The following is a 21,482-nucleotide window of genomic DNA, read 5'->3' as shown; positions in this document are numbered from 1 at the left end:
GGAGACTCAGGGGGTTATACTCACATTACATTCAATTATCTGTAATAGGAAATGAGTCTGAGGTGACAGCTGCTGCGTGCATTGTAGCTGCGAGGCTAGGTGACTCACAGTTAATGCCAATTTGTATTGAAGAGGAGAATTTTTCTTTATTTCTTGATTTTGACCAAAAAGCACAGCGGTGAGCTCTAACCATGTGCAACAGAGAGACGTGGATACGAGTTTTCTTTTCCACTGAGCACAGATTTAACGAGGGAAGAGGAAGCAATCAGCAGCATCATCTGCTTTAGGTTTGACAGAAAACCTGCGAGCATGAAAGCTCTCAGCTTAGTGTTTATTTTGGGGGGAAAAAAATCCTTGAGTTTACCATTAAAAGGCTTTAAAACTCAAGATGAATATTAACAGGCTTTGCTGTGTGAATCGCAGAAATCCTTCAGTGAAACGGTGTTTTTAAAGTCATACATCAAGAGGATATTTCTTATGTTTATCACGAGATTAATTTATCACACAAACAACAGGAGGAGTGTGTGTGGGGTGAGGAGACAGATTTTATCAGCTAAATTCATTTTGGCATCATCCTCAGATTAATTTCCTCTCTGACACCATCCAAGGACATGGCAGGAACATGCCTCGCTGTATTTATGGTCCCACTACTTCCTGATCTGTTCAGCATTCTGAATTATTGTAGAGGTAAATCAAAGATTGTCATCTCTGCAGTGAGAGGCCTATTCAATATTTTGGCCGAGGGGGATGGAGAGTTTAGAGGGGTTGTTTTTGGATTTTATGATGCCGACTGAAAAAAATTCATAAATCTAAGAGGAAAAGCAGAGGAAAGGGAAATGCCAGTTTTAAAATGATAGTAGTTGCTGTTGTATATGAGTTGTAACACACTGCAGCAGAATCAAGTACAAGAGTAACTGAATATGTATAAATATTTAGTTATGTTCTGAGAACAGTTTACTTATTCAGTTACGGAAACAATAAATATTTCGAGTTTGTATTATTACCTCAATAATATTGTAAATATTGGACTAGTGAGTTTGAATTTCTTTTCCAAAACTACATACTGCTCCTTTAAGATGACCATTACAGCAAGTGGTTAAAAAAAACTATTGAATACGGCATTACTAATATCGTTGGTGAGTGCTGTGGTTATTAGGTGCCAAGCCCAGTCGCTCAATGAAGTCATACCCCAGAGCACGGAGCCGACATGCATATGTCATTTAACAAGCCACTGTTGAGGTTATCAAAATAAAGAACATCCTCTGATCTCAGACAGGACCACTGAGATTACCAGGCAACAATGACACACCGGAAAAAAACAAAGCAGATACATGAACAAATGTCTTTTTTTACGTCTGAAATGTTTTTCTTAAGCAAAGTTTTGACACTTCACTCAAAGAAATGAGGACGAGACAATTACTATTAGCATTTATCGGACAAAAGTCGAACAGTAGACCTCCACAGAAGCATGAAACACACACACGTACCCTCGACTCGCACACACAAAGCCCATGTCACTGTTTCTAAGGAGATGTCAACATTGTGAAAACAGATGAGAGAACACGTGTGGAATTTATAGACTGTTCATCACCTCTTCCATTTCACGTCACTCCCTTTAAAAAAAAAAAAAAAAAGTTCCTCCCTGTTGCAAACACATGGCTGCACGCAGATAAGGAGTCAGAGTCTGGGAGATTAAAGGTTCCTGTTTATTATCTGAATGAGTTTTAACAGGATATGTTGTACAAATAATCAGAATGCAGAGACGGTCATCTTAAATACAGTGTGCCTTTAATAACTTAGGTCCTGCTAAGCTTTCTGTAAAACAGCGTCATCGTAAAACAGCATTAAATGTGTTCGTTGGCAGACAAATCAATGCTCCAATAGGCAGTTTTTTTTTATGAAGGCATAATTAAAATCCCACTTGCCACGGAAGCCCTGAGAAAATGTGAAATGCTGGCAAGACTTAGCTTTATGCATTTTAATGAACAGGCACAACAACTGGAAGAAGCGGTCAGTATCTTTAAAAAAAAGACTTCTCTGATAAGTCAGTTACTTTCACCGCTGCCTCACTTCCTCCAGATAACACAGGGCCAGCCTGTCCATAAATCTGTCCTTTGATGCACAACATCAGCAGCCATTAAAGAAGAGTGTCCTCGCTGTCCTCGATGTGCGTGCTGAGCTGGGTCTTCCTTCGAGCTGTGATGGCTGCCCAGAGTCGACACAGCATGCCACCTCTGAAACAGCAATTGGACAGATTTTAACAGATGTCAATGCAGTCTCAAACACCACCGGGGCTTTTTGATGAAACCCAATCTAACGAGGTGGACTGCTGTTTTTTTTCTGCACCACCATCTCCGAGGGTAATCCCCTCTTACACTTTCTCCACGGACAGATGGTGTGAGGGCGATGTGTGGAGTCAGCTCACCTTATTCCACAGTACATCAAGTCATCCCTGGAGGCCATGCGGAGGAGACAGTCCAAGGTGAACTCATGAGAGAGCAGCTAGAAAACAGGATCACACAGGTGAGGATTAACAGTTGGCCGGGGAGCAATACTAACAGCCTCGGGAGTAAGCTTTAGTTTAGTTTACCTTATTGATAGTGTCTCGATCTACGGGGACGGACTTGAGCCAGCGCACCAAAGCCTTCACCTCTGGATTAGACTTTGTCTGTGAAGCCAATCCACCATCTATAATGCACAGAGATTACAACCACTCAGACGGCATCAGGCATACTGTGTCTCACCGTGTAGATGTTACACATGACAGAAACTCCTATTGCGTTTTTCCGCAGGCACGCTGCATAATCATTATCCAAACGGATGAGTCAAGTTTGAGCACATTAGCTGATGATCCGATGGTCTACGCCTCCGACACAAACCAGTCAGGCAGAAATCCAGAGCCTGAAGCTGAGGCGTGGTGGAGACTGACTGGTACAAGTGTTAAGAAACAGTAATGAGAGTCATTGAATTGATAAACCAAAGAGGGCTTGGTCCACTGATGCAATACTGGTCATGCCGCAGCTTGTGTGGCTACTCATCAGGCTGAGCTCTTAACAACTCTCAGACAGTCGCGTTATTGGAAAACGACTTTAGATAATGTAATAAATATCCTCCATTGTAAAGATATAGTATGTAACATAAGCATTAAAAGACTGGGCCTTTGTTATGCATTTTGTTGAGTTGTTTCCAACAGTGTTCGAAACTAATTTTGTTCACGGTTACAGTGCATTTCGTGTAGTTGCCTGTCACTTTAACTTCAGGGGAAACATCACATGATACGTCAGAGAGTGAGGAACGAAGTCAGCGAATATGACTCAATGTAACGTGAATAAAACGTTTAAATATCGCCTCACCCACGAGACATTTATGCCCGAGTCAGGTCAGATAGATTTTCATCAGCAAAGGTGGTCGCTGAACTATGAAGACAACAACTCCTGTGATCCTACACTACTTCACAATGTCTTAAACAACATATTTTAATTGACAGACTCCTAGTGGTAGAAATACAGAAAAAAAATGTGTCTAATGTGGTATATTTTCTTTTACCGGATATTACAAGCAGGGGGGAATCAACCAGTTCTACATGGTTGTAACAATCTGTGTGGTTCAAAACGCTACCTTCAGTGACTGCCGCTTTCCTCAGTGCATCTATCTGTTCCTGTTTCCTCTGGACAGAGCTCCTCAGCAGCTCCTGGTACTCTCTCTCCTTCTCATTCAGCTGAGTCAGCAGTCTGAAACCCAAACAGCCATCATCACTCAGCAGAAAGCAGTGCAGCTTAAAATTCTGATTAATCGCTGTGTGATTAACGTCTAGTGTTCCAGGGCTTTGTGGTTTTGTTCACAGCAAAAGCATTTCATTTAAATGCCAAATGTAAGTTCATGTAGCATTTAAAAATAAATCCGTCACAGACGTGCGAACAATGCAAACTCATCACAAAAATCATTAAAAATACATTTGTTGATAAATGAAACAATCACCCTCTGGTTTCTAGTCGTAATTCTCTTAGTTTTTCACTGAGGGGGCAGTTGGGGCTGAGGATGAGGTCTGCAGGGTAGTTGGGGCTGGGTGCAAACGGGATCTCATTTATGGGCGTTTTGTCCTGCGTGTCTTCTGACGCCACCTGCTGGTCGCAGTCGAGACCTACAGGAGTGTCGGGGTCATTGCACTGCTCCTCAGGGCTGCTGTCCTCCATCTCAAATGAGGACTGCAGCTGGAGTTTGAGCTCTGAGAGGAAGAGAGGGGAGCGGTGGGATGGATGGGAGCAAAGACGGTGAATAAATGAACGACAGGAAGAAAAAGCAAAACAACGTGTGCACTCTCTTCAGGGATTTAACCCAAACTCCTCAACTTGGATGAGATGAAGCTGTACCTGGTAAAAGCACCGTGAGGGCGTCCTGGACTGCCTGTCTCAGCAGGTTGTCCAGAGCGAACATCCAGTGAGGCTTCACTTGTTGTTGCCTCAACACCTTCTTCACCTACACACAGAGCAGATAGTTTAACATGATTGCGAGAAAAGTTGTGTTTCACTCAATCTACTGACTAGGAAAATGTTTGTGCCGACTCTGAAGTGACTTACGGCATCTTGGAAGCTAAACAGCACCACCTGCAGGCTGTTTGGTGACACCGCGGCAGCCAGAAGTTTGGCTCGAAGCTCCAGCAGGCAACTGGTCAGCTGCTTCCTGTCCGGGGAGCGGATGTTGTCTCTCAAGCAGCTAATGAGCTCATTGATGTGGTCTGCAGTTAGTGATGATCCCTCGCCATGCTGTTAACAGAACAAAAAATAGAATAGAATACAGCCCTTCTATTGTTCTTAGTTAGACTTTTTTTCAATTTTCCAGTCACCTTTGCTCCCCTTTATCGGGAGTGCCCTTGGAGGGTCAACATAATAGTGAGCCACGGGCCAAAAGCAAGCAACCATTGTGTTGTGTTAAGACACATAATGGTGCTGTAGGGAAGCCCAGAGAGGCACGTTAGGAAAGAAAATTGTGGTGATCAGTTTTCTAAATCTGATCTAAACTGTTTTCTCTCCTTATAACTTAAGAAAATTGAAATTTATAAAAGTTCCTCATTTTTTTCACTTGCCTCCCAGGGCTTCTGTAGTACTAGGATCCTTCAGCTACATTCATTGACTGACTTCCTGCACAAAGTGTCACTCAAAGATGATGAAAAATAACAATAATTAGCGATCCTACAATTTTAAAGAGCATTTTCACATTACAAACAACTAAAACAGCAAACAGCGATTCATATCATATAAATCGTGACAATTATTATTTTGTTGCTAGAAACATCTGGCGAGCACAAATCAAACCTTATGGCGAGCTAACTTCACTTTGGGCAGCCGTGCTCTATGATAAGCCTCTGAAGTCACAGCTGTGGTGCTGTGTTGAAAACAACAGCTTAGTCTCATGTTTTTACAGATTACTCGTTGATCCAAACACTTAAGAAATAAGTCCACATAAACATTATGCGCAGATTCTGACATTTTGATCATTATGATATTCAAATTTGTGAAATTAAACCCAGCTTTTATCTCTCAATCTTCATAAAATCATGCATCACACAAGTGCTGCACAAGAGGCAGTTGGCCAGTTGATGAAATGTACAGTAAGGTGCTGATCTTGTGAGTTTTAACATCCATTTCCATACATTTGAAATTCTAGCAACCTTTCCGTCTGCCAACAACAGGAGAACAGATCAGCAGGATATTAGGCTAAAAATAAAGCACTAGGACTTGAATGTAACCTGCAGCGTCAGAGTCTGATAATGATGCCTTGGCAGACATTTTCAAAGGTTTAGTTTATTAGGAGTAGGAAGCGAGTAGGAAACGGTACAAAAAGTTGCTCTATTTGTTAGGCCTGTGTTGATAGGTCCTTTGTGACTAGTGGGCTTTTATGTCCAAGTGGATCCTGGCAAAATCTGAACCAGGGAGAAAACCATCAAAGTCTAAAAGTAGTTTTTTAGGGAAAATGCCTCACTGCTCTTGTGCATGCATGACAGCTTTTAAGTGGGAAAACAAAAGCCAAACCCAGTTTAAATAAGTTGACGAAAATGCCTCCAGGCTCACAGTTATTAACTATGAAGCCAACTTTAATATTAGTTTTGCACTCGCTGCAGTGTAGACAGTCGTGCCATGCGGCTGTTGGATCACGTGGAGGTTTTTGCAAAGCCAGCGCAACATGTTTGGACAATTTGTGTAATATCAAACTAAAATGGAATCCAGACATTCAGGGATTCAGGGATTATAATGGGGAAATGTGCGCATGATATCTTTGACTATTAGCAAAGACTTATCTGTGATGGCCGTGTTAAAAGTACAAACAAATAAAAGTATATGTTATGTTGGAAGATGTGCAGTTATTAGATTTCACAATGCTTTGAGCTGTGACTCTTCTTCACCCACCTGAGGGACAGACTCCTGTATATTGAACACGACGAGACTGATGTAGTCAGTGAGGACTCGGTGCAGCGTTGCCCTCCTTTCACTGTCCTTTCTCAGCATAAAAAGACCGATATTCTCCTCTGTTGAGGCTGGACTGCACATTTCTGATGGCGAGTCCTCTGGTAATCTGGACAATGAGAAGATAAATCACACCGGATCATCAGATAAAGACATAAAAAAAACAAGTAACGTATCTATTAAAATGAAAACCCCAAGATAAAGAAATGAAGATAAGGATGATGCATGTGTGATTTATGGGTATTTTCACAAGAGTGAATACATAGTTATCTGTAGACTGTGGCATGATAAAGTGGCACTTTACCCTCCTTTCTATACCGACACAGGATGTCGCCTCACCAGAAGATTTGACTGAAACCTCAGTGCGGTTTGCCACTGACGTAAGATCCTGTAAAACCATGGCTAATGCACATAAGGCTTTCATCTTCTGCTGAGTGACACTCTAACTTACGGCAGGAAGCTGGTGCTGGGTGGGCTCTCGGAGATTTCATCTGCTCTGAAGGCCGACTGCGGCCTCCTGAGGTCCAGGGAACAGGACAGGTCGATCGAACCCGAGTAGGAATCGGTGTCCTCCACGAGGATGGAGATGGGTACAGACAGGCTGCGTTGATAGTCGACTGCAAAAGGTTGCGGTTTCATGTGTGAGGGTTAGAAATCCCAGGTACCAGGTTCAATAACAACACTTATCTCTCATGGGTCATAACAGTTGCAAAAACAAAAGAAGATTTTGTAACTAATCTTGATAGACTGGCTGATAAAAACAACATATATGAGAAAGAACGGCAGTATGTGGATTTGATGTGTACTAAAGCTTCACCTGCATTAAGGAAGTCTTTAGATTCAGGTTCCTGCTGGGCCCTGGCCTTCTTCCTGGGGGACGACCTGAGGAAGGGGTCCCCCAGCAGCTCTGCGGCCGTGGCTCTGTCGTCTGGGTTCGGCGTGAAACAGTTCATGATGAAGCACTTTGCTGTGTCCGACATGCACTCAGGAACCTTGGGGTGGATCTTGAACATGCCTACCTGGAGGGATTGAATCACTGACGATCAAAAATAAATAAAAAAAAGACGGAAGTTGCTAGCATTTGTTCAAATAAGAGTTTATAGCTGCGTTAAATGACATGAATACGTCTTTAGGCACAGTAATGCTCTGAGCTGAAAGCTAAAACGCACAAAACAACAATGCTAAGATGCTAATACCTAACGTGGTCCCCTTCTGAGGTGTGAGCTGGCATTAGTTTTGCAGGCATCGGATAAAAAAAAAAAAAAGAGTTGGACAAATTAACATTTGGACCTGATGATGACACTAGGTGGAAAGTTAAGGGATAACCAAAGTCTTCATAATTCATCCTGAGGGCAATCAATACATTTCATGGCAATCCATTAAAAAGTTGAGACGTTTTATTTAAAACCATAAATGTGAACCTCATGGTGGCGCTAGAGGAAAACTCAAGAGTGACTTTTATGATTTTTATTTTTTATTTTTAAGCCTTGATTGTGTCCACTACCTCTACACAAATATTTATATTGCCAAATTCAGAATAATCCTGTCATGATACTACCATAATACGTGCATGTACAGTATTTACTTAACATAACAACGTTCCCTTATTTACCTTGAACATGGCTGCCTGAGGACTTCCCAGCTCATGGAAGGGTGTTTTGCCTGTTGCCATTTCTATAATAGTGCACCCAAGAGACCAGATATCAGCCGGCTTCCCATAACCCCGAGGCCCCTGGTCTATGATCTCTGGGGCCATGTACTGCAGAGTTCCTATTGGAAAAATCATCAGAAAAGTAGTTAAAATGCAACGACTGCAACCAGTTCACAGTGAGAAACAAGAAGGAGTCAAGAAAGGTTTTAAAATATGCAGCGTTTTACCAGCAAACGTCTCAGTGCAGGGGTTGATTCCTGCTAATCGTTTGGAGGTTCCAAAGTCAGAGATCTTCAGCACTCCACTATAGGTGTTGATCAATACGTTGTCACCCTGCACAGCAGACAAATGAGCCATGCTGAGATGTTTCACCAACACGACTGGCGAATACTTAAAAGCTTGGATGACATTATTCTAGAAAGGGAAATAATTCCCGACTCTGCTCACCTTAATGTCTCTGTGGACGATCTGATTTTCATGAAGGTATTTGAGCCCCTCCAGGATCTGTTTGGTGTAGAAGATGATGGTGGCTTCGTTGTCTTTCAGAGGACCCCATTTGGAGCGCAGGAGAGACGACAAACTTCCTACAAGCAGGGACGTTAAACGATATTTGCTGATTCATGTTTGCGGAAATGATTTCCCAACAGTGTCTCAGCTACATCTGGCACCATCAAACCCAGCTCTGGAGTGATTGTTGACATATCTTCAGTTGTTTATCTGACAATCACGCCATCGAGGAGATTTTTCCACAATGAGCAGAAGGACTTTGGCACCACCCACTTTCTTAAAACTGCCTTCCAGTAGAAGTTAAGCAATCACCCTTACACATCTGAACACTAGACAGAGCAGACTTCCTTGATACTTAATCAAGTCATCATCCTGTAACAAAGCCCTGCAGCAACTGAGGAAGTGCAGACTTGAGAGCAGGGGCACGGCTTCCTTATGTTGGCACTTCCACGTAACCGAGATTCTTTGCAAGACACTGACTGTTTTAATTCCAGTGAACATTTTGTGACCTATTATGACCCATTATTAATATTCCACGTCATAATAATTGATTTGTAGATTACTTGGAAACACTGAGAACAGTACTGACGCATCAGTCTGGGTCCCTGTGTTAAATATAAGCAGATGAATGCATAGAAACAAAAGCAGAAGCTAGTTTGTTGATCTACAGGTTTTCTGATTTAATGACGCCAACTTGTTTGAGACATCCTCAGGCGGTTCTAGAAAGACAGTTTCCTGTTTTCATTTACAATGTTTTTAAGTTTCATAGCGCAAAGGGTATGTGCAAGGTGTCATTTTAACCATTTTAACCAAGTTTAACCATTTTACATCAGTGTCTGCTTGTGTAGATTTAGCTACAACACCCTCTCCTGTTCTTTGAAACTAAATATATTAGAAGTTTAAGATGTAAGGGGTTCATACCTCCGGGTACTTCCTCCATGAAGATCTTAATGAAGCCTTCCTGACTGACAGAGCCCAGGTACTGGACAATATTTCTGTGTTTTAGCCTCTTGTGCAGAGCTATTTCCTCATGGAGGGGCTGCGATAACCTGGGGGAGACGGAGAGATACACAAGTGTGACTGCGAGGTTTTGGTCAACAATACAACATCACATATGATAGATAGTCAGCATGAATCGTGTTGGACAAACACAAACACTCAAACAAAATCTAGATGCTGTAATTACAAATTTAGTACACTGTGCAGCAGGGCTGGGTAATATATCGATATTCAATTGTGATCGTGATATACATCGATTTCTGATATCGTCATATCATGATATAGTGTCGTCTTTTCCTTGTTTTAAAGGCTGAGATCCCAAATGGATTTGAAAAGATGTTATTTACATCCACGACGCATGGACGAGCTTGTGCACCACCAGCTACAGTGAACAATTGGGCTTAAAAAGAGTGTAAATAACGTCTTTTCAAAACAATTTGGAATCTAAGGGGTTCTGGAGACCTGGATTACACTGGACGAGCTGTATGGAGCCATTTTAAGTGATATTTTAATTTTAAAACAAGTCCCCATCTACTTCAGTTTGTTCAGGAGTATGCTGCAATGCTGTTTTGCTGCGCAGCTCCAGAAATGTATTGTGGACTTTGAAACTTCACCCAACTTTCCATCTGCATGAGGGTGAGTAGATCACGACTGACTCCGAGTCTGTTGACCGTGCATTACAGATAACATATCACCTCTGATACATGCAATTTATATTGTGTTGACCAAATAATGTTTTTCTCAACAACAAAAAAAGCATTAGTATAGTGTTAGCAGGAAGAATAAACAAGGTCAAACAATGATTAACTTTGCATTGTAAATAAATAAATGAATGGTCAAGAGGAGCTGATTGCTTAAGCTTTAAAAGCTTAAAAAAAAGGCTTACACATTATGTCACATGATAGCTGCTATTGCACCACATTAAAGTGTTTTTTTTTTAACTCACTTACTCCCCGTCTTGGTTCAGTTAACAGGATCTTCTCTATTGTGTCACTTTACATCTGATCATTGCTACACAAAGACTACTTTGACACATTACTTCTCAGTTTGACTATTTTTTTGTTGCCGAACTAATGAGTTAAGCTCGATGATTACAACATCAGAAGAGTGACAGATGAAGATAAATACCGTGCTGTGTCTTTAAAACAGAGAGGTTTGGCAAATGCTTAAAAAGCGATTTAAATATCATGTTTCCCTCGACCGAATCTTTTATTTAAGCTTTAGCTCTTTGTGTAGATTACAGAGTAACAAGCAGAGAGGGAAGTGTATAAACACTCATCCGTCTCCCCAAAGATTCCTAAAGAGCACTGGGAATCGGGAGCATGCCAGTGAGAGTCCCCTCTGCCAAATCCTTTCCCGGTAATGTTATTTTGGAAAAAGACATTCTTGTGAAAAACAGTGCAGCTCTGTTTTCCAGTAAGGGATGACTGAGTGAAAAAACAGTGGGAGTGTTCTCATACGTGCTGTCCTTCTCAGGGATTTCCTTGATGGCGATGCGGACTTGGTTGCTCAGGTCCCTCCCAGCGTACACCACGCCGTACGTCCCTTTACCCAGAACCACCTTGTCTCCATTCTCATTGGTCTCATAGATGTACTGTGGGAGGAAATGCAGACGGCATGAATGAGAAAGCAGTGACTGAGAGTAAGAGCACCGGAGGAGTGGTGAGGAATTTCACAAGCAACCACAAGTAGCAGAAGTGAGAAACGTTGAGACTGAGAGGACAGATGTTTCATTCATTCAAGTCCAACGTTCTGAGAACAATTACAAAAACAAATATGAATGTTTTTTTATCTGTTTTCACAACACACACACTACACACAATGCCAAATTCTGTGGAAAATATGAAGGGAGTGCTTCTGCTCTTGTGAATGTGATTTTCACGCAGCGATTGCAGTTGTTTTTTTACTTCTTGAAGCGAGTGAGAGCTAAAATAGAGCCGCACTGCGTCAGAGAAATGAAGGACTGGGACTGACCTCTAGTATTCCCCCGGTTAGATGGTCCAGGTCTGGAGCAGGTTCTTTAGCCTGCTGAAGCAGAGAGTTCACCAGCTCGCAGAAACTAGAGAGAGAGCAGTTTGAGATGAGAATCTGCTGTTAACGATGGTTAAATAACGTTTTAGTGAATATCGGTTAAAGCAAAGTGATAACAACTAGATGTAGTTCTGTGTTTTTCCTTAGTTTTGTTTTACTTCATTTTTGAATTTTTGTTTTCAGTTCAGTTTAGCTTCAGTGACTATCCAGAGTGGGTTTGCTCATTTCAGTTCAGTTTTCTTTGTTTAAACATCTTCAGTTTGACTTTTGTTTTTGGTAATCACAGTGACAGTTTCAGTTTTAATAACATTGGTCGGGGGCAACGTTTAGGTAGTTCAGAATAGGTATTACAACACAAGCAACACTTTGTGAATGCAATGACTCAAAGTCATGTAGGCATCAGAGTGCCAATTAGCAAACATAGCAACCTGTCAACAATGGCAGTTAGATGCGAATCAACACTTAAGACAACAATATGCTGTTATGCACACAAATAGATGAAGGCTTTTAGCTGCAAAAAAAGAAGACTGCCAACAACAAAACATCAATGTACACAATGCAGAATGTAGAATATTAAATAGTTATATATAGAATATAAAGTTGGCTTCGCAAATGTTTGATTGAGAAATAAATGCACTCAACATGTTTGTTAGAACTCAATGATACACACCATGAGTATCTGTGAATGTAAACATGACTTTTGTTCATTTAAAAAGGAACTAAATGGCCCTTTCAGTTTACTTTAATCACAAAAAATATTTACAACAATATTTCCTACAAGAAAACCTTTTACATTGCTGAGTAACAAGGATATCATATCAGAAAAGTGTCATTTAGATGTGCTTTGAGTACCACAAACAAAACTGAGTTCACTTCCACTATATTGAGGTGGCAACAGAGACTTCTGCAGCGGATCTCTCAAAGCTGATTTTATCTGCAGTGTTAGATGCCACAAGAGGTTAGATGGATTTGAGGTCGTGATTTGGGTCAACCGACTGTTTTGAAAAAAAAAAGAAAAAAAAAAAATCAGTCCTAGGGTGATTTCCTTGAAGGCAGGAGGGAGATATGGAAAGGAAATATGACTCACACACTGAAATTACATCACACTCATTTCTCCAGGCCAGTGACGAGAGAAAAACATCTGCCTGTTTGTCTGTCGTTCTCTGATTATCTTCCCACACCCCGTCGTTATGATGGTCAGCTCATCTTTAACTAGCCAGTCAGTTGGTCAGTGAGTGAATCATTCACACCATTTTATTAGTCACTCACCCTTTACAGTGAAGCTCGGAGGGGAAGCAGAGCTGGAAGTCATCTGAGTTGTAGTGGACGTACAGGAAGCAGCTGCGCTCATCGATCTTTGAAGCACTTCAGAGGGAAAAAGGCATATTTAGAAATGATTTTTACTCTTCAAATAGTCATTATCCCTCATTTATTTGTTCTGAAAATGCTCAGCATGGCAATGTTGACACTGATTAAAACAGACTGTGTCCATCTACCCCCTTTTTTTTGTTCCAGGGAACAAACGGTTAATGTTTGAATTACAAAGGGTATCAGGGAAAATTGATTAGGTCAGGGAGGCCCTGCATCAATGATTAAAGTTTCTTATCTTTCCCCAAACAGTGCAATCTGATGAAGTTTGTTTGTGGTTTTGAAGGGACCAAGCAGCTCACTGTTTTGGGTATTTGTGAAAAATTGCCCGAGTGGCAAATTGGCAGACAAAACCTAAAGTCTAAAGTACACAGCAACCTGATCGGCAGCCTGAGGGGAATCAACAGAAAAGCAGCAAAGCCTGAACTGATATTGACAGAACAAAAATCTGACTGACGGCCAAGGTTTCCCAGACAACCCGTATGTTTTGGGTCGTCTGGCTGCAGGCCTAACCACACCCTGAACCGGGAGCAGATATTTGAGCGATGTTAGCACATGCTGTACTCCACTTTACCTCACTCCCCGGATTGCAGAGGCTGGGAAAGTCCACTGGTGTAAGCCTTTCTGTAGAATCAAGGATGAAGTTAAAGCACAGGATAAAGACAGTCTGACTGCTGACGGGCAGCACGTTACACATGACAGAGCGGCTTTTATTTGCATGGACATACACCTGAGAGAGTCAACAGGTATGAATTCAGTCAAAGAACACACCCACGTACTTACCTGATTAAACATTCACTGGATCATAAAGTGTGACAAATGTCTGTTCTTCCGGTTATGATGCAACTTATCCTGCATTATGTGTGTAAGGCAGGTACTCATAAACTTATGCCGAGATAAGAAGCTGCTCTGGGGTTGAGGGAGCGGGGGTGGCGGAGGGTCTACATACCTTAGAGGTGGTGACATGTTTCAACTGGACAGTGCGGCTTTCATCCTCCTCGCTCACACACACGATAGCTGGTTGGAGGAGTTTACTGGGCTCCAGAACGAGCACCTGGAAAGCAGCAATTGAAAATCAAACCTTCCTGAACATATCTTATCTTATCATATACAGTAGTGTGTATAAGGCTTTGAAAATAACAATAATTTTCATTGTCTATTAATTTGTTGTTTATTTTCTTGATTAATCGATTAGCTGATGATGAAAATGATGATAAATGCCAATCAGTGTTCCCCAAACCCCAAGATGACTTCCTCAATTGTCTTACTTTGTACACAACACAAAGATATTTAATGAACTGTAGTAAAGAAAATACTCACATTTAAGGACCTCGAATCAGAGTATTTTGACTTATTTTCTTAAAAAAATCACTCAAACTGATTAACTGATTAAAGGAACAGTTAAAGGAACAGTTCACCCAAGCACGAAACTTCAGTCATTATCTACTCATCCTCATGCCTATGGAAAGTTGAGTGAAGTTTCATAGTCCACAAAACATTTCTGGAGCTTCACAGCAAAACGGTTGCAATATTCTCCTAAACAACTGAAGTAGATGGGGACTTCTCTGGAAGACACGAGACTCCGCACTGGAGCTGGTTCAGCCACTTCAGACAGGACGTGTGCTAACGCTCTTTGCAGCTCTTTGCTTCTAAAAAAAGGAATGTAAATAACATCTTTCCAAATCGATTTGGAATCTCAGGGCTTCTGGAGAGCTGAAGTACGCTGGATGAGCTGCATGGAGCCAATTTATGGGGATCTTCTTCTGTTTAAAAACAAGTCCCCAGCTACTTAAGTTGTTTGGGAGAATGCTCCAGAAATGTTTCGAGACCAAAACTCCACCTGACTTTCCATCAACATGGGATGGATGAGTAGATAATGACTGAATTGTCATTTTTGGTTGAACTGTTCCTTTAAGATTCAAACGGACAGAGCCTCCTCTCGTTTTTATTGTTAGTGTTGCTGTTAAGGTTATCAGTGTTGCTTACTGGGCAGCGCGCTGTGGAGTCGGTGGGTTTACAGGTCTGCAGAAGCAGCTCCATCCAGAAGTCCACGGTGTCCTGTTTAGGAGCTCTCCCCTCGGGAGGCTTGGCAAACTGACGGTACAGGATGAACGTCTCCATAATGGATGCCACGTACCTGAGAGAAACGCACTTAACTAATTAATTTGCAACAAATGAATATGGAAATAAGTCCAGAATCTATCTAATGCTTTCCAAATCCACAGGGGTTTCTGATTAATTATTCAAACCAATCAAATGAGAGTAAAATGATGATGATGCTGATTAAACACCCTGATCTGCATGATTACTGCTAATCAAGACCTGGTGCTCGAGCCTCACCAGATAGGAGCTTTGAGTCTGTAGAGTTTCTCGGAGGCCTCGATGACTTTCCTGTGTTCGTTTGCGAGGATGTTCGCTCCGAGGTAGAAGCCGACATCCCAGTAGACCTTCATCTTCTCCAGACTGCCCTTTCTACCCAGCAGGGTGCTCAGAGTCACACCTGAACACCAACAGAGAATAACACTTGGTCATTAACAAATTCATATAAAATCACTCATATTTCCAAGCTAATAGGCTAATATGTGCAGCAATATATTGCACGATGGCCCTGTACATAGCTTTGAGCTTATTCATCTTCCAGTAGCAGGAACAATGGAGTGCATTAAAGCTTTTATCTGCACACTTACTATGTGCATTACTGGCATTAAATAGGCCACATGTGCTTTAACACTCATTGATTCTGTTCAAGAAATCAATTCAACAGACCATCATGTGCTTGCATCAGTCCAAAGAACATGTCCTGATGTGCATTGTGACATGCAGCTCAAGTACTATATGGAGAAAAACACTCTCCTACATGTACCAGGCTGCGTTTCATTAGTCATTGAACATGCCCTCGTTGACTTCCCCTTGCTTGACTTGCCCTTGGGGGAATCCCTGCCACCATCTTAAGTGTCGTTCCTTCACCCGCAAAGTACTGCAATAATGCAGTTGGTGCATGTAACATACGTAAAACTCCTGACATCAGTCAACACTCCTCACTGTCAACACTTCAGTGAACACATGAGCGTGCCAAAGTTAGCTATTGAGCTCATTTTCATCCATTCAATAACAGATGAAATTACTTTTCAGTTTCAGTTTGTCCAGCGAATCTTACAGGTCTTACAGGTATAGGTTGGCCTGCATGTTCACACGCCTAGTTAGCAGATTGTTGCATAAGAGGTGACACTTTATAATAACCATCTCTAATGAACGGTAAATATATAGTTAATTATACTGTTAACAAACAATGAAGTGCTCTATGAAACATTTATTAAGCACCTGTTTGTTGTAAAGCTGCAACTGATGTTTGTAAATGGTTAACAAATACTGTGTAGTTCATGTGTAAACATTATCTGGCTGGCCATTAGGAAGTTTCACAAAGAAAACATCCTTAATCATATACTTATGCAACCAAGTGCCGGCGTATTGCAATTATCTGCAGAAGACGCCTTCGCCTCATTGAAATAAGTCTGCTGGTGTTTATGATGAGTCTACAACTGGCCGTCGATCCTTGATAGTTCATTGTGAAAGTGTACAAGGGCATGTGCATTCCATTTAAAGCCCTCGCTCCTCCCCCGCCAACTTTCCCTCCGCTCTCCAAGTGGCCTCGGGTGACATATGCCGTTACGTAATACTGAGGGCTGAGGGTAAACGAGGGGAAGTGGAACTACTAATGAAACGCAGTGCTGGTTTTCCACTTAAAGCCAATAGTGGTGAAATGATTCATTTCAACCGCCAAATAAGAAGAGTTTACGTTCTACAACATAAAGTAGTGCAGCTTATGACACACTGAATGGGAAAGACTCTGAAAGCATTAAGCACCAATTTTGCGCAGCTCGATTGAAGTATCAAACTCGTGGCCGGCTGCCATCAGGAGCACCACGTTGTTGATGCCCGAGTGAAGAGTTGGCTCCGTCTCAAAAGCTTTTCCATACCTGACAAACGACAGAAAAACAGCGCAGGTGGATTAAACTGAAACTCTGGCAGATAGACGACAAAGTAACATTAGAATAATGAGGCAACGCAAAAAAAATGACAGCAGCTAATGTGTAGGCTCCATTGTGACAAACAAACGCCACCCTTCTCATGAACACAAGGTATTTGTACCAGTAACAGGCCTGGTCCCTGCTGCGCTGATCAGTGAACCCAGAGCTCATGAACATGTCTTTGTAGATCCGGCCACACAGGCAGAAGACGTCTGACGCCACCTTCCCTCCCGACTCCACAATAGGTAGAATTAACTCCAAAGCCTTGTTGCGATCTCCAGGGCGATTCCTCCTGATGAGGGGAGATTACATGATATTAGCGGTGATGAGCTCTTTTATCTCGATGCATTCATGGCAAATAAAGGCTTCAGGCTGAGAATGGCACAAAAAGGACTGGGCTGAAACCAGAGAAGAGACTACGATAGTTTAATTAATATTGCATGTAAAACAAAACATGAATGCGATAAGAGCTGTCTGGGTACCTGTTTAAAGCAAATATATAATGAAACTTGATATTCTGATGTCCCGCCACCAGACACATGGGCAGGTTGTTCAGAGTCTCCACCAGTTTGATTATGGAATCGTAGTCCTGAGGAAAGAGGGTGCAGGATTACGATGTATTATTAACCACGCTTTCATCGGACACCAGCATTTAATACTTCATGTCATTGAAACATTTATTACTAAAAATCATAATGGTTGTTTTTGTGACGCCCACATCTGATGCTGGGATTTGGTTCATCATGACTCCTGCAGGCTCGAAAAAATGTATCGCTCGTACTTGCTTATCATCAACAGCAATGCTTTCATAATGAAATACAGTTTTTATGTTTCAATTCAAATATGCACATAATTAGTGCAGCAAAGTGAGTCCATTATTCAATTAGTTCATCCAGAGGCTTTTTAAAACGAAAAACAGAAACAGAATTTTGGTTCCCTTAGAGTAAACGGAGACCTATGATGCTTTTTCAGTTTTTTTTCCTCCCTCTTGAGAGTTGAAAAGGTCAAAAGTCTGCATCATCAGGAGCTCGTCTCTCCCACAGAAGACACTGCTCCTGAAACGCCTCGTCAGTAGTCCCGCCTTTATCTCTGTGACTTTGTGATATCTGCATAATTTATACCTAGCAGCTAATTTGGCACGTAAGCACTGATTTAGCACCGCTGCTCTGTTGTTGTTAGTGGTGTTGGCTCAGGCGTGTGTGAGCTGACCAATCAGACCAGACTGGGTATTCAGGAAGGGGGGGGCTTAAAGAGACAGGAGCTAAAACAGAAGAGACAGAGGGCGAATACGGAGCTGCAGCACTGGACAGTATGAGGAAACTGATGTGTTTTTTGAGCATTAAAGCGTGTGTACCTGTTCTAGTAGTAGTAGTGTTTTGCATGATGGGATAAATTTGGCTTTTAGTAAGAAGAGAAGGCTAATCTTTGCATGAAAGCCTTTCAGGCTGAGTAAAGCGCTATCCAGGGGAAGACAACTGTTGGCTGGAGAAAATTCAAAGTTGTGCAGAAATGAGGATGATTGTGATCCCTTGAGTGTGTGTTTCACACTGAAAGTCCTTACATGTGCTGTTCATTCTGCCCCTGGTAGAAGCATGTGTATGATTTATGTTGATGAATCATTTCAACATTTGACTTGATTGTTCGATGGAAGTGCTTCTGGCTTTGTTTGATGTTGTATTAACTCTTTCAAATGTAACCAAAAAGGCAGTTACAGCTGTTAAATTAACTCAAATATCTGATCCATCCATTTTATTTAGTTAATTTGTTATGTTAATAAGTCAGTTAATTTGTAAATATAGAATTTCAAAGAAAGACTTATGGGCCTATTAATATTTATTCATTGCATCTGATATTACATATTATTAATGTTTGTTTATTAACTGGCCCCTAGCCTCCTGTTATTGAGTACTGAGTTGAGTATCCCTAGTTTAGACCTTTTATTTTTAGGCATTTACCTACATTCACACATGAACACACACCTGAATGTCCCTGTAGGACAGCAGCAGGTTCATGACTATATCCGGGGTGAGCAGCTCCACACTGTCGAGGCGTTTCTGGATGCGGCTCAGCTCTTGGCTCAGGTCTTTGCCGCTGAAACGCTCCCGGGCCATCCGAATCTCATGTCTGATTGATTCCCGGAAGTACTCGCTGTCAGCATGAAGAGCAGAGGAGTCATAGCAATCTTCAATGAATCAGCCAAGCGAAGTAAAATATGGGAGGAAGCTGTGAGCATAAGCAAATGCATGTGTAATCTGAGATGATAATGTTTTTGGCAAAGCACGTAGCCCTGCAGTGTGCTGACCTGGACTGAACGTGCACGTTGTTCAGCAGATGCACCAGTCTCTCCACCAGCGGGGTCAGCAGGGGCTCCAGCTGGAAGCTGGGCTGCATCAGTTCTTTGATACCAGTCATCATTGTGGCATCACAGGCAAACACTTTGCCCTGAGGCGACACCACGTAGGGGATGAACGTGTAAGTCCCACACTGCTCCTGAAGGAAGACAATGCACGCATCACACATGGACGAATTTACACTGAGATCTCGCCTGGCCTCAGTGAAGCCGAGGCATCGTCTGCCAGCTGTCAGTGGTTTTTCTTTTTAATACTTAATGGTTAATTTCAGTTAAATCACTTCATCTAATCTCTGTTATATGGAACTTTTCATGAAAAGTAAATATTTGCAGTTTTTCTCTGTTTTATATAAATGTATAATGATGATGAAGGTGTCAACTTCGGGTCTGGGAGGCAGTGATTTTCTGACTTTTAATAGATCACACCATTATTGTTTAGTTAGGAAAATAATTCCTGATTAATCCATGATGAAAATAATATTTAGTTGCAGCCCTCATAGGTTTAACAGGCAAATCATTTGTGAGCCCCAATCGACCTTAGAGCTGCGACGATTAATAAATGAATCACCTGTTAAATCGATCGCCAAATATCTTTTATAAATCGATTGACCGGTTTGAGACAAAGTTCTCTGATTCCAGCTTCTTTCTTTACTCCTCTATGGGTTGTTGACATTTTGGCCTTTCAGTTTAGTTTTGGCCCAAGTTATATCAATCTGACTTCTTTAAATTGGCTTTTCTATGATTTCGAGGGGTTGCTCTCAGACCTGCTCTCAGAAGTTAAACTGTTAAATTCATCGCCAGCTATTTTGATCAATCGATTTCTGACTACAGCTGTTTAAATATTTATATTTTCTCCTCTGTGACAGTAAAGTGAAGATTTTTGGGTTGTGGGCTTTGGGAATCACAGACTGACATTTTTAAAAACCTATTTTCTGATACTTCACATGCCAAACAATCTATTAATCAAGAAAATAACTGAAAATAATCACTAGCTGCAGCCCTGGTTGCTCTGTGCGATGACTTGTTGCTGCATGCGTTGTGTGTTTGTTTTGTGACTATGTTTGTCTTCTGTCTGCTCTGAGCCTGGTTTTTGTGTTATCTTTCATTCTCTTCTGTACTAATGTTAATGTAAAGCACTTGTTTTAAAAGGTGCTACATAAATACAGCTTTTCATGCATCCATTTCTACTGTAATAACAATAATCAGGGGTTTGTGTTGCTTTAAGTTACCTTGACCGCCTGCAGATCACTATCTTGCTTGTAACAGTACAGGATGATGTTATTGGTCATACTGAAACTTTCTCTCACTCCGAGGTGATAGAAAAGGGAAGGCTGGCAGAAAGAGTCGCTCATCTCCACCACTGCTACGTCTGCGGAGGAAATTTAAAAGGGCGGGTGAGTTTGCGTAATTGGCGTAGTGCTGCGCGTATGTGTCATCCAACACTGCCCCCACGGCCAAGCATGCCTGCACTTGCCTGCGTTGTAGAAACTATCCAGGATGTCTGTGGTGCCCAGAGATATTCTCTCAAACGAGATGGTTTTGAAAAGGGCGTGTGCGTCCGCGCAGGCTTCCTTCACACATTTCAGGGACAGGTTCTCCTCAGTCTGCGGCACCGACGCGTCCTCGTTCACCAGGTACGCCACGGACACGGCTCTGGTGCGACTCCGCGGGGACGTGATCTGTTTACCCGAGCCGTTGCCGCTCAGCTCCATCGCCAGAGAGTCCTGCCACAAACTTCCAGCTGACACCCGCACCGGGTCCTTCCTCCTCAGCTCGTGCAGGCTCATTCGCCTGCGCTCCGTCGTGTACATTTTTCCTGCAGCCGACAGTCAGTGCATGTCCTCAGACCGGACAGCCTCCATTTAAAACAGAACAGGGCTGTTGCTTGTTCTTGTAATTCCCCAGGTGCGTCGCCGCCTCCGCTCACATATCCACTACCATTCCCGGTACTCCTCTCGACCCGCCCTCCTGTCCTCCTGCCCTCTCCTCCCTCCTCTCCTCCCCTGCCCCGCTCCGCCCCGCCCGCTGACATTTTGAGACTGAAACTGGATGCCGCTCAGCGCCGACTCTCTCATGACCTCTGCTGT

General features: G+C 42.2%; 1 protein-coding gene across 1 annotated transcript; it reads right to left on the bottom strand.

Annotated features, from left to right (window-relative positions):
* Positions 1 to 1,683: 1,683 nt before the first annotated feature.
* On the bottom strand, positions 1,684 to 21,333 carry LOC311259815 (mitogen-activated protein kinase kinase kinase 5). The gene is made up of 28 exons (XM_084357148.1): positions 20,870 to 21,333; positions 20,625 to 20,764; positions 19,348 to 19,535; positions 19,025 to 19,193; positions 17,528 to 17,634; positions 17,167 to 17,337; positions 16,882 to 16,994; positions 15,358 to 15,517; positions 15,004 to 15,154; positions 13,967 to 14,071; positions 13,592 to 13,641; positions 12,919 to 13,014; positions 11,593 to 11,677; positions 11,079 to 11,212; positions 9,541 to 9,668; positions 8,560 to 8,696; positions 8,340 to 8,445; positions 8,074 to 8,231; positions 7,279 to 7,480; positions 6,913 to 7,078; positions 6,405 to 6,570; positions 4,578 to 4,763; positions 4,371 to 4,476; positions 3,979 to 4,225; positions 3,619 to 3,731; positions 2,591 to 2,688; positions 2,426 to 2,502; positions 1,684 to 2,234 (listed from the first exon to the last, which is right to left on the bottom strand). Exons 1-28 carry the CDS (start codon positions 21,204 to 21,206, stop codon positions 2,138 to 2,140), a joined length of 3,993 nt encoding a protein of 1,330 aa, XP_084213274.1. The 5' UTR covers positions 21,207 to 21,333; the 3' UTR covers positions 1,684 to 2,137.
* Between the last annotated feature and the right edge of the window lie 149 nt (positions 21,334 to 21,482).

This window comes from Pagrus pagrus (assembly GCF_965226575.1).
Source record: "Pagrus pagrus genome assembly, chromosome: 7".
NCBI lineage: Eukaryota > Metazoa > Chordata > Actinopteri > Spariformes > Sparidae > Pagrus > Pagrus pagrus.
Note: the sequence above shows the minus strand (reverse complement) of the source record. Positions and strands in the feature narration are given on the sequence as shown.